General features: G+C 46.2%; 1 protein-coding gene across 6 annotated transcripts in view; it reads left to right on the plus strand.

Moving 5' to 3' along the window:
• The window catches only part of EHMT1 (euchromatic histone lysine methyltransferase 1), an 87,575-nt gene that overhangs the window by 41,825 nt on the left and 31,933 nt on the right, over positions 1-13,817 (plus strand). For all 6 annotated transcript variants that reach the window (XM_069986518.1, XM_069986517.1, XM_069986513.1 and 3 more), the window contains exons 2-5: positions 4,338-4,407; positions 6,629-7,161; positions 12,345-12,516; positions 12,680-12,816. In XM_069986518.1, the coding sequence (XP_069842619.1) occupies positions 6,640-7,161; positions 12,345-12,516; positions 12,680-12,816 (831 nt within the window). In that variant the 5' untranslated portion in view covers positions 4,338-4,407; positions 6,629-6,639. The remainder of the gene's footprint in view (positions 1-4,337; positions 4,408-6,628; positions 7,162-12,344; positions 12,517-12,679; positions 12,817-13,817) is intronic.

Raw genomic sequence — 13,817 nt, forward strand, 5'->3', positions numbered from 1 at the left:
GGGATGAGGGAACCTTCGGCCCTCCAGCTGTTGCAAAACTACAATTCCTATCATGCTGGGACAACCAGAGATAAGGCTTTGGCTGCTCAGGTATGATGGAAATATTGTAGTTTTGTAATAGCTGGTGGGCCGCAGGCCGCCATCACTGGTCTAGTGTATATGGAGGCCTACTGATGATGATGTGTGGAGGAGAAGGATCAGACATGTTGGATTTTACCTGTCTGATCCTTTTGTTCTTGTATAGAGAACTCTCCACCAGAGGTCTGGCAGCGGCTCACCCTTTCTTTCTCTATTAAGGTCAAACTCGACTGAACTAAAAAAAATCATGTGCATTGAGAGATTGAGAGAAAGAGAGCTGCTAACCAAGCTATCATTTGAGGTGTATGGCCACATTCACTTGACAGGACCCAACCTGACCATTGTTCTCACATATTCGTCAAAAGACCACATCATAAAAACTTGTTAGAATCAAGGTTCTGAGGTTTCTTGTAGTCAGGCAACTTGAAAAAGTCAAGTTGGCTTTTGGATTGTCCAAAGGTGTCCATACATCTTTAATACTCTTTCAGTCGAAAGCTATTTCTTCTGTCCTCCCCGTACACATGCCCATCCAGACTGGACGTACGCTGGCAGCTTCTCTCTATTATGAGAAGGACGACAAACATTTTACACATTAGATAATCACAATGGTCAGGATTAAATCAAATCGAGTTATGGCCACCTTAGCCAACGACTAAATTCTTGAGTATTCCAGTTCCACCAGTTGTAAGCAATAGCTAAGGCCCTGCATCCATTAGGGACTGGCGCCATAGCTAAGGCCCTGCATCCATTAGGGACTGGCGCCATAGCTAAGGCCCTGCATCCATTAGGGACTGGCGCCATAGCTAAGGCCCCGCATCCATTAGGGACTGGCGCCATAGCTAAGGCTCTGCATCCATTAGGGACTGGCGCCATAGCTAAGGCCCTGCATCCATTAGGGACTGGCGCTATAGCTAAGGCTCTGCATCCATTAGGGACTGGAGCCATAGCTAAGGCCCTGCTTCCATTAGGGACTGGCGCCATAGCTAAGGCCCTGCATCCATTAGGGACTGGCGCCATATCTAAGGACCCTGTATCCATTAGGGACTGGCGCCATATCTAAGGACCCTGTATCCATTAGGGACTGGCGCCATAGCTAAGGCCCCACATCCATTAGGGACTGGCGCCATATCTAAGGACCCTGTATCCATTAGGGACTGGCACCATAGCTAAGGCTCTGCATCCATTAGGGACTGGCGCTATAGCTAAGGCCCTGCATCCATTAGGGACTGGCGCCATAGCTAAGGCTCTGCATCCATTAGTGACTGGCGCCATAGCTAAGGCCCTGCATCCATTAGGGACTGGCGCCATAGCTAAGGCCCCACATCCATTAGGGACTGGCGCTATAGCTAAGGCTCTGCATCCATTAGTGACTGGCGCCATAGCTAAGGCCCTGTATGCAATAGGGACTGGAGCCATAGCTAGGGCCCTGTATCCATTAGGGACTGGCGATATAGCTAAGGCCCTGCATCCATTAGTGACTGGCGCTATAGCTAAGGCCCTGTATGCATTAGGGACTGGCGCCATAGCTAAGGCCCTGTATGCATTAGGGACTGGTGATATAGCTAAGGCCCTGTATGCATTAGGGACTGACGCCATAGCTAAGGTCCTGCATCCATTAGTGACTGGCGCCATAGCTAAGGCCCTGTATGCATTAGGGACTGGCGCTATAGCTAAGGCTCTGCATCCATTAGTGACTGGCGGCATAGCTAAGGCCCTGTATGCATTAGGGACTGGCGCTATAGCTAAGGCTCTGCATCCATTAGTGACTGGCGGCATAGCTAAGGCCCTGTATGCATTAGGGACTGGCGCCATAGCTGAGGCCCTGTATCCATTAGGGACTGGAGCCATAGCTAGGACCCTGCATCCATTAGGGACTGGCGCCATATCTAAGGACCCTGTATCCATTAGGGACTGGCGCTATAGCTAAGGCCCTGTATCCATTAGGGACTGGCGCCATATCTAAGGACCCTGTATCCATTAGGGACTGGCGCCATAGCTAAGGTCCTGCATCCATTAGGGACTGGCGCCATAGCTAAGGCCCTGCATCCATTAGGGACTGGCGCCATAGCTAAGGCCCCGCATCCATTAGGGACTGGCGCCATAGCTAAGGCCCCGCATCCATTAGGGACTGGCGCTATAGCTAAGGCTCTGCATCCATTAGGGACTGGCGCCATAGCTAAGGCCCTGCATCCATTAGGGACTGGCGCCATAGCTAAGGCCCCTCATCCATTAGGGACTGGCGCCATATCTAAGGACCCTGTATCCATTAGGGACTGGCGCTATAGCTAAGGCCCTGCTTCCATTAGGGACTGGCGCCATATCTAAGGACCCTGTATCCATTAGGGACTGGCGCTATAGCTAAGGCTCTGCATCCATTAGGGACTGGCGCCATATCTAAGGACCCTGTATCCATTAGGGACTGGCGCTATAGCTAAGGCCCTGTATCCGTTAGGGACTGGCGATATAGCTAGGACCCTGTATCCATTAAGACGCGCCATCTCTTAAGTCCTGCAAGAAACCCAGCAGGGCGCCATAATTGTCATTGTGGCCCCATTGTCACCGGTTTTTAAAACTTAAGACATGTCAAAAGTTGTGATTGCTGGGTGTCTGGCAGCTGAGACCCCGGGATTGCTATAACCAAGTTTCAGAAGCTTATCTTCTTGTGTATGGGGAGAGTCTGAGCAACGAGACCCCCACCGAGCACAATGTCTGACAAGGTAAAAGTTGCCTGGAAGTTTAGGTACAGTTTACCCCACCCTGCTGTCCTGGCATCGTAGGTTCGGCTGAATCTATAGAACAGTCATCTCTGGCCTGTTGCAAAACTACAACTTGACTTTTGGGCCATGCTGGGAGTTGTAGTTTTGCAGCAGCTGAAAAGCCACATAATAGTCATAGGGAAAGGCCTTAGTGTGGCCTCTGAGCTGAAATCTTGGGGACTGGTCTATGTAGAACAGAGACTTAAACTTGAGCTTCATAACATTAAGCTGCCTCTGTGAGAAGTATCATTGCTGTAAATCGTGGCTATTTATTTATTTTTTTTTCCTGTTTTCCTTGCTTTTTTTTTTTGACTATTGTGGAAGTGAGAAGCAACCAGAGCTGGCAGCCCGTCTTTGTTAGGTGAACTTGTGAAGGCTGTGTATCTATTAATTCTCCTAGGGGACTCTGCAAGTCGGCTCCTGCCGTGGGCCATCCCTCCTTTCCCAGTAACGTCTACATCAAACACAAGTTTTCACTTTTTTTTTCTTTTTAACTGCAGAAACACAGGACGCAATCCCAAGCCTCCATTAAAGGGACAGTAGCCTTATTTTTACCACTTTTACCGAATCCGATAAAGGTGCAGGATTTGTTCAGCCCTGTTATTCTACAAGGGTTGTCTGCTTGGATGCGTTAGAGGTGGGGGCGCCTCCTTATGGGATTTCTCTCTATCAAATAGAGCGTCAGTGGCTCTGGAGAATCCTGGGCATCTGTGCGTTACACGGATGGCCCATTGATTTCAATGTAATGCTTGGTTTCCCCTGCAGCAAACCCTTTAAGCATTGTTAAATACGAGCAATTAGGATGAGCTGGGGATCCCTTCTGTGTAGTCAATGCTCTTAGATATTTGCTGCCGGTGCCTAGCTGTGTGCCTTGTTCTCTATTGATGTCTATGACTGTTCCTATTATCGGACCACTAAGTCAAATTGGCTCCTGTAGCGGTGAAAATGGTTCCCGACGTCCTCTGTGCTTTGTTCATCCCTGGTTGTCTCTGTAGTTATACTGTATTCTTCTGACTATAAGATTCATCTTTTGGTATGTCTTAAGCTGACCGTAAGGCATGAGACTAAGGGCCACCGACTGTCATTGTCCTATACGGGGGCCTTTCTATTGTCTTAATGTAAAGGTGACCCCCTAGATTAGCAGAATTAGAGGGCGATCTAATAAAGGGTCTTAAGGTAGCCATAAACATGACATATGTGTTGACCAAATTAGCCAATTTCTGTAGGATCGGAGGACCTTCTATAGTGGCTTTGCTACTCTCTCCAACAGATCATGGAAGGGGGAATGAAGGGTGTTGGAGTTCAGCATACGTGCACTCTCGATCAGGTGAAGTGTGCATGTGTACAAGGGATCGAGAAAGATGGTCTTCAGCCGCACTGCAACTATCTTATGTCTATGGCCACCTTCTTAGAGCAGACTAGACAATCCCTTCTATGTATGTATGACGACCGATTCTCTCCTTGCCCTGTGTAAAAATATTTTTCCTTTTTACTTTCTTGCAGCGGGTTGGCGCAAGCAAGGTGGACTCCAGAAAGGATCTGCTGAAAGATATTACTAACAGCAAGGAAGAAGGTAAGAAAAGCACCTGCTTCTTTAATACCACCTATTTCATGGAATGTGTAGAAATATAGGTATATTAGTTAAAGAGCTGTTAAAAAAAAAAAAAAAAAAATTCCCCTCGCCACGGGATAGGGGAAAATCAGGAGATTGCGGGGGGTCTGACTTCTGTACCCCCACTGATTTCTGTATCGGCCCTCAGCTTATGTATTATGAATAGAGCCACAGGTACGGCACGTGACCCACAGCTCTATTCGTTCCAATGGAAAGAGCTGAGTACAGCGTTCTTCCAGCGTATACAGCTCTTTCCGTTACTCTATAGAAACAAATAGAGCTGTGCGTCATGTGTTGTACCCGTGGCTTTATTTATAATACAGAAGCCGGGGCCTAAAACAGAGATTGGTGGGGGGTACAGAGGTCAAACCCCCGCGATCTCCTGCTTTTCCCCTATTTTGTGGACAGGGGAAAAGTTTATTTTTCCTGGAATACCCTTTTTATTGTGCAACAGATCTTTAACCCCTTAAGGTCAAAGCCTATTTTCGTTTTTATTTTTCCACTTTGTTTAAAAGTCCATAGCGCTTGCATTTTTTCACCTCGAGACCCATATGAGCCCTTATTTTTTGCGCCACCAATTGTACTTTGCAATGACACACTTTATTTTCCCATAAAATATGCTGCGAAACCGGAAAAAAATCATTTGCGCTGTCAAATGGAAAAAAAAAAAAAGGAATTTGTTTTCATTTCAGGGAGTTTTGTGTTTACGCCGTTCACCCTGAGGTAAAACTGTCTTGTTATATATGTTCCTCAAGTCGTTAAGATTACAACGATATGTAACATGTATAACTTTTATATTATCTGATGGCCGGTAAAAAATGTAAACCATTAACAAATATATGTTCCTTTAAAATCGCTCCATTCCCAGGCTTATAGCACTTTTATCCTTTTGTCTATGGGGCTGTGTTAGTGTCATTTTTTGCGGCATGATATGTACTTTCTATTGGTACCTTGATTGCGCATATGTGAGTTTTTGATCGCTTTTTATTACATTTTTCTGGATTTGATGCGACCAAAAATGCGCAATTTTGCAGTTTGGAATTTTTTTTTTTGCGCCGACGCCGTTTACCCTTCGAGATCAGGAATGTTATAATTTAATACTTTGGGCGATAACGCGCGGCGATGGCAAACATGTTTGTTTGTTTATTTATTTATAAAATGGGAAAAGGGGGGGGGATTTGGACTTTTAATAGGGGAGGGGATTTTTTTTTTTATTAATAAACATTTTTACTTTTTTTTTTTTTTACATTAACTGGAAGTCCCCCTGGGGGACTTGTATATACACAGCACTGATCTCTTATATAGATCAATGCTGTGTAGCTACACAGCAAAGATCCATTAGATCGGTGATACATTGCTCTGGCCTGCTGCCCGGCCAGAAGAACGGAACCCCCCCCCCCCCATCCCACTAGACACCAGGGAAGTGAGGAGCAAAGCATCTAAATGCAGCTGTCAGGTTTGACAGCTGCATTTAGATGCTTAATTAGCCGGCTCGGCAATGGAACCCGTGCCGGCTAATAGAGACGCTCTCCGGCTGTACATAACCCCTCTCTGAACTCCCCCCGTGTCACCATGACGTATCAGATATGTCATGGGATGCTAAGGGGTTAAGCTCTATGTGAGAAAACTACCCCCAACCAAGTCAGGATTTGAAGATATCACATCACAGAATGCCTAGGGACATTTTTAGATATGGAGGATTTGGGGAAAAAAGAGTATGTGGGAAAGTTTCATAGCAGATTTTGTGCTCCATGTTGGTTTTCGTAGCCACATTTGCTGCAGAGACGTTCTGAATTGTGTCGCCACTCCCTGAGGAAATCCAGAGACACTGACTTGTTGGGGGTAATCGAGGACTGTAATTACTAGTCAATAGGGATTACTGTGTCCTGGTATAACTGGTTCTGTAGGGGCCATTGTCCTGTCAATATCAATGCCTTGTCTATTCAGATGAGAGCTGAGTCCTCAATGTAAGTCAGTGGCTTGCCAAGCCATGTACCAGCACTGCTGCTGATCCTGATATACAGACCGGAATGGGGCATAGTTATTGCTTTAAAAATATTGGGGTTGACTAAATCCCAAATATATCAAATGCTTTTTTTGTTAAATATTTAGGGATTAAGGGGACATAGTTCTCTATAGTCTAAAACTATTAAAGACTAAAGTTTTCCTCTTTATTTTCTAGTGACCGATGCCATGGCAGGGGACGAAAATTTGCCTGAAAAAGTCGGCGACACTAATGGGTCTTGCGAGAGGACTGACACAAAGGAGCACACGGTATCTCCACATGGTGGACAGGACAGCACAAAACTGCATAACCAGGACCCGAACTACAAAACCTGTTGGGTGGCGGAGAACGGTGTCTGTGAAAGAGACCCAGGAGATCTCCGACAACACCCCCTGAAAGTAAACAGTCCCATGCAGACTTCTGTGGTGGGGAGCAATGGATATATATTAAACAAAGCTGTTGTCCATCAGCAGCCTATACGGACCTCAAGTTCTTCTCCTCTCAGCGGCCACGCTGCAAAGACTCTTCCTGGAGCGTCTCTCAAGACCAAACCAGCCTCCAGTGTTTATGTCCCCTCAGCCCCTTCTCCCGCTCCTCCTCAGGCGGGAGAGCAAGTTCAAGACGAGAGCCCAAAGCTAGCGGATTCTTCTGTATCGGACTCGAAAATTCATAGGGCACGGAAAACCTTGCCAAGGTCCACCTGCAGCTCGGTAAGGGGAGGCAGCGGGAGGGTTTATGTATTTACAGACATGCTTGCGGTAGATGCCAATGTATGGATCTGCTGAGACAGTTTCAAGGTTCGCATATCAATCAAAGTGGATGATTTCGACCAATATGATCAATAATCAGATGAAATGTAACAACAAATGATCATAGTAGCTCAGTTTACGTCAAAAGAACACACCAATAGCGTGGGGGCCTATGGCCACGTTGGAGGTTCATGGAAACAGTCAAATGCATGCCTCCAATGTAGCCATAAATATGATGTGAACAGAGCCTAACCTTGCAGTGATCCTGAATGGTAGAGCTGCACTCAGCTGACTGTTACTGGAGACCAGGCCAACATGTAGGTTGTCATCAAGGGAGAATGTGATGGGAACAAATAACATGTAGTTAGAACTCATCTATAGGAAGGCCTAGTATAGCTAAACAGAGGCAGTATTGTCTGTGCCTGCAGTATATACACAGAGGCAGTACTATCTGTGCCGGCAGTATATACACAGAGGCAGTACTGTCTGTGCCTGCAGTATATACACAGAGGCAGTACTGTCTGTGCCTGCAGTATTTATACAGAGGCAGTACTGTCTGTGCCTGCAGTATATATACAGAGGCAGTACTATCTGTGCCGGCAGTATATACACAGAGGCAGTACTGTCTGTGCCTGCAGTATATACACAGGGGTAGTACTGTCTGTGCCTGCAGTATATACACAGGGGTAGTACTGTCTGTGCCGGCAGTATATATACAGAGGCAGTACTATCTGTGCCGGCAGTATATACACAGAGGCAGTACTGTCTGTGCCTGCAGTATATATACAGAGGCAGTACTGTCTGTGCCTGCAGTATATATACAGAAGCAGTACTGTCTGTGCCTGCAGTATATATACAGAGGCAGTACTGTCTGTGCCTGCAGTATATATACAGAAGCAGTACTGTCTGTGCCTGCAGAATATATACAGAGGCAGTACTGTCTGTGCCTGCAGTATATACACAGAGGCAGTACTGTCTGTTTCTACATTGTTTATAGATAGTATTGTCTTTGTCTCTGTGTAAATGATGCAGAGACCGAAAGCAACAAAGAGTCAGTGCTATCTGTGCCTGTATCACAGGGAGGCGGTATGGTCTGTGCCTGTATTACAGGGAGGCGGTATGGTCTGTGCCTGTATTACAGGGAGGCGGTATGGTCTGTGCCTGTATTACAGGGAGGCGGTATGGTCTGTGCCTGTATTACAGGGAGGCGGTATGGTCTGTACTTGTATTACAGGGAGGCAGTATGGTCTGTACCTGTATTACAGGGAGGCGGTATGGTCTGTACCTGTATTACAGGGAGGCGGTATGGTCTGTACCTGTATTACAGGGAGGCGGTATGGTCTGTACCTGTATTACAGGGGGGCGGTATGGTCTGTGCCTGTATTACAGGGAGGCGGTATGGTCTGTGCCTGTATTACAGGGAGGCGGTATGGTCTGTGCCTGTATTACAGGGGGCGGTATGGTCTGTACCTGTATTACAGGGGGGTGGTATGGTCTGTACCTGTATTACAGGGAGGCGGTATGGTCTGTACCTGTATTACAGGGGGCGGTATGGTCTGTACCTGTATTACAGGGAGGCGGTATGGTCTGTGCCTGTATTACAGGGGGCGGTATGGTCTGTACCTGTATTACAGGGGGGTGGTATGGTCTGTACCTGTATTACAGGGAGGCGGTATGGTCTGTACCTGTATTACAGGGGGCGGTATGGTCTGTACCTGTATTACAGGGGGGCGGTATGGTCTGTATCTGTATTACATGGAGGCAGTATGGTCTGTACCTGTATTACAGGGAGGCGGTATGGTCTGTACCTGTATTACAGGGAGGCGGTATGGTCTGTACCTGTATTACAGGGAGGCGGTATGGTCTGTACCTGTATTACAGGGAGGCGGTATGGTCTGTACCTGTATTACAGGGAGGCGGTATGGTCTGTACCTGTATTACAGGGAGGCGGTATGGTCTGTACCTGTATTACAGGGAGGCGGTATGGTCTGTATTACACGGGGCAGTATGGTCTGTACCTGTATTACAGGGGGGGTGGTATGGTCGTTACCTGTATTACAGGGGGGCGGTATGGTCTGTATCTGTATTACAGGGAGGCAGTATGGTCTGTACCTGTATTACAGGGAGGCGGTATGGTCTGTACCTGTATTACAGGGAGGCGGTATGGTCTGTACCTGTATTACAGGGAGGCGGTATGGTCTTAACCTGTATTACAGGGAGGCAGTATGGTCTGTACCTGTATTACAGGGAGGCGGTATGGTCTGTACCTGTATTACAGGGGGACGGTATGGTCTGTACCTGTATTACAGGGAGGCGGTATGGTCTGTACCTGTATTACAGGGAGGCGGTATGGTCTGTACCTGTATTACAGGGAGGCGGTATGGTCTGTATTACAGGGAGGCGGTATGGTCTGTACCTGTATTACAGGGGGACGGTATGGTCTGTACCTCCATCATTTACAGGGTTGACAGGAAGGCGGTATTATCTGTACCTACATAATGTGTAACAGTAGACAGGCAGCACCTCCATCATTTACACTCAGTACTATCTGTTCTATCCACATCTGTCAGGATTGATCATTTGCCAGATTAAATACATTTTTATGAGCTGAATCAAAACCTAAAACCAGGCTTTTCTTTCCATGAATAAAGGAGCCATGATCATATTTTCTTGCTTAAAATAATGGGGATGACAAAGTCTTCAACAAAAGTGAGGGTACTATTACACGGAACGATAATCTGCCGAATCAACCCGATTTGGCCGATTATTGCTCCATGAAATAAATACAACGATCAGCCGATGACAACGATCATCGCATGACCGTTGATATAGGTTCGGACCTATTTTCATCGGGCACCGACCGCGCACCGCTAGCGGTGCGCGGCCGGCAAATGACAATGTACATTACTTATGCACGTTCCAGGGATGCTGCTGCGGTCTTCTCCCCGGGTCCCGCGCGCTCTAGTTTCAAAGTGGCCTGTCCCGGCCGGGGAGAAGCGGACCGCAGGAACAGCCCTGGAACCTGGATAGGTATTGTATATAGTTAAGCAAGGGCTGCAAGGACATCTGTAACGATGTCCCTGCAGCCCTTGTTTAACGATTATCGGGCCGTGTAATAGGTCCAGTAAACGAGCGACGATCTAGCAGATCGCTGCTCGTTTACAGGTATTATTGGGCCCCCATCGGCCCGTGTAATACCACCCTTAGGGAGGTGGTGGATTGTATGATGTCTGGTTTGGGCGGCCGCCCTATGAGTACACGGGGTCCTGTGGCTGCCCATAATAGACATCTATACTTGCCTGGGGCCTATATTACACCTAATCCACTACTGAGCACTAAGCGTCCATTGTTAGAACAAGGACACATTATCTATTTTGCAAACCAGCCTACACCTGTAGTGCCAGACATGGGTACCATGGACAGACTGTCAGGTCGCCAGCCTATCTGTGTGTCTGCGGCCCCCTGCAGAGATGGGACTGCTGGATGTCATGACCTGGAGTCTGATGTCTGTCTGGTACCGTTCTCTATAGAGGCCATTGAGATTACATTTTGGACATTTAAGGGCCTTTTACACATGCCGATTATTGTGCAAATTTTTTTTAAATTGTTTGAATTTAAGCGAGAATCTTCTGGTGTAAACGCGGCAATGACCAAACAACCAACCAAAATTTGTTCCTATGTCGTTGATCACATCTTTTGAGTCAAAATCATTGTTAGTTGTTTTCAATTCTTTCAGTGTAAACACTCATCGGTCACAGTATATATACAAACATTCACAGTATATAGATACGAACGCAATCACAATCATTCACAGTATATAGATACGAACGCAATCACATTTACTGTATATAGATATGAACGCAATCACAATCATTCACAGTATTTAGATATAAATGCAATCACAATCATTCACAGTATATAGATACGAACGCAATCACAATCATTCACAGTATATAGATACGAACGCAATCACAATCATTCACAGTATATAGATACGAACGCAATCACATTTACTGTATATAGATACGAACGCAATCACAATCATTCACAGTATATAGATATGAACGCAATCACGATCATTCACAGTATATAGAAATGAATGCAATCACAATCATTCACAGTATATAGATATGAATGCAGTCGCAATCATTCACAGTATATAGATATGAATACAGTCACAATCATATTTGATTGTAATTACGTTTGCATTAATGATTTTTCATAGCAATTTATCTTCTCATCTAAACGGCTATCATTTAATAGAAAAAAATGATCGCTTGTCTTACGTTAAATGAGGTGTAAGGACCCTTAGATCCACATGCGCTCTCCATGCAACCTAAAGGAACAGATCATGAGATGAGTAGTGCAGCCTTGGGCCTGTACATTTCCATCATCATATCTCAGTAAGATAATAAAGCAGGGTTATAATATACATGATATAATATACATAACCCATCTGCAGGTAGTCTTTGTACACTTTCTGGTGTAAAACTATTTTGTAACTAACTCCGAATGGAGACGTCTTCTGTTATGGCCGTATGACATGGCCAGAGCAACACTGTAAATAAGAGTTGATCTCCTAGATTGGCGCTTATACAACCTATTGCATGGCTCATGTGACCAGGACCGACAGCGGATCATTTTTTGACATGTCAGAATTTAATGATCAGCTCATGAGCGATCCGTTTCCTTGTGGCTCAGCATATACTTATATTGGGTAAGAGGTAGCAATCACACCTGGTGTCTGAAGGGATCAGGCACCAGTAATATAAATGCCGTATAGTAGTTGGGCCCTGTTACCGAGGGGCCCGCAAGCTTCAAGTCTATGCCCGGGATGAAATATGACGATTACTTTACCTGCCTGAAGTGGATTTCTTTCTTATTACTGGGCCGTCTCTCTTTACACATAGCAGAAACTTCCAGAAACAAGTATGAGCCATGATTGTGAGATAACATTGGTGTTACCCAAAGCAAACCATTCTGCTCCTGACCATTAAAGATGAATGGTTGCGGTCATCTCCTCGGTTGCTGCGAGTGACACCACTGTTTTCGTTTTCCACTTTTCTCTCACCCTCCCACCCTCCATATGCAAAGTGCTGCAGATATAGCTGACAATAACAATGGCCTCCTTCTTCTCCTTGAAGCCTGTACATAAGGATTCCAGTGAGTCGCCAGAGGAAAAGGAAAGCATGGACGATTCTGCTGCCAAAAACGGTTTGGAGAGTGGGAAACAGTTGCCCGTAAACCAGTCCAGCACAACACAAGAGCTTCTACCTCAGGGTCAGAGCGGTGTCTCGTCAGCAAAGCCGCAGTCAGGTACGGGGGTCCGCACTGCTTCAGGTCTTTATGGGGAGCTGCTGTAGTTGCCCATAGTCTTGCGAGCTCCATATCTGTCCAATATGGCATCTTGAGCATTGTTCACCAAGTGTATTGCCAGCTAATATGACAACCCATTGCTTTGTCTCTCTTTGGGGTCTAGCTACTGTGGCATCTCGGAAGAAGAAGCGACGAATGGGAACGTACAGTCTGGTACCGAGAAAGAAGACCAAAGTCTTGAAGCAGAGAACGGTCCTGGAGATGTTCAAGAGCATGACACATTCCTCTTCCAGTCCCAAGGTAATATATATATATATCTCAGATTACCCACTCACTATATATGTATGTTTATATATATATATATATATATATATATATATATATATATATATATATAAAAAAAAAAATTTATATATTACCCTTAAGGTGCCTTCACACGTACCGGAAATCTGCTGCGGGTTTGCAGCAAAATCCTGGTACTGTGAAGGTCTGTGGGTTAGACATCCGCAGCCGAATTTTCATTTGGCTGCGGATATGTAAAGCGGCCCCTTTAACCCCCGCAGCTCCGCCCCGGAGCATACATCACCTGGTCCAGGCTCCTGCTTGCTTCGGGGCCTCCCAGCATTTCTCGGCGGTCAGCCGCAGAACACTGATTGGCTGACCGCCGGGAGATTCCGGCAGAAGCCTGGAGCAGGTGATGTATGCTCCAGGACTGCCCCCGGCAAGAAGCATAAATTACCTGCCCGGCGCCGCGGCTCTGTGAGGCCGGCTCCCCGCGCTCCTCATCAGCCAATCAGTGCACGGCAGCACTGATTGGCTTATGGGGAGCGAGCGGAACCGGAAGCTTCACACAGCCGTGGCGCCAATCAGGTAATGTATGCTTTGGGCCGGGGCTAAAGGGGCCGGGTCCCATATCTGCAGCTATCTTGTTGGCCTGTATGGCTCACAACTATGTCTCCTTTGCCCTCCCCTTACACATGATCGCTCTGCTGTGTTTCAGGATGGAGAATCAGTGGGCTCTGGTGACTTTTCTATAATTCATATTTAATATATATTTCTATAATTCATAATTCACCTTTAACCCTTAGAGGACCGGGCCAATTAAAATTTTTGCGTTTTCGTTTTTTTGCTCCTTGTGCTTAAAAGGCCATAGCACTTGCATTTTTTCACCTAGAAACCCACATGAGCCCTTATTTTTTGCGCCACTAATTGTACTTTGCAATGGCAGACCTAATTTTTTCATAAAGTACACTGCGAAACCAGAAAAAAATTCAATGTGTGGTGAAATTGAAAAAAAAAAC

This window comes from Dendropsophus ebraccatus, chromosome 10 (genome assembly GCF_027789765.1).
Source record: "Dendropsophus ebraccatus isolate aDenEbr1 chromosome 10, aDenEbr1.pat, whole genome shotgun sequence".
Classification (NCBI taxonomy): domain Eukaryota; kingdom Metazoa; phylum Chordata; class Amphibia; order Anura; family Hylidae; genus Dendropsophus; species Dendropsophus ebraccatus.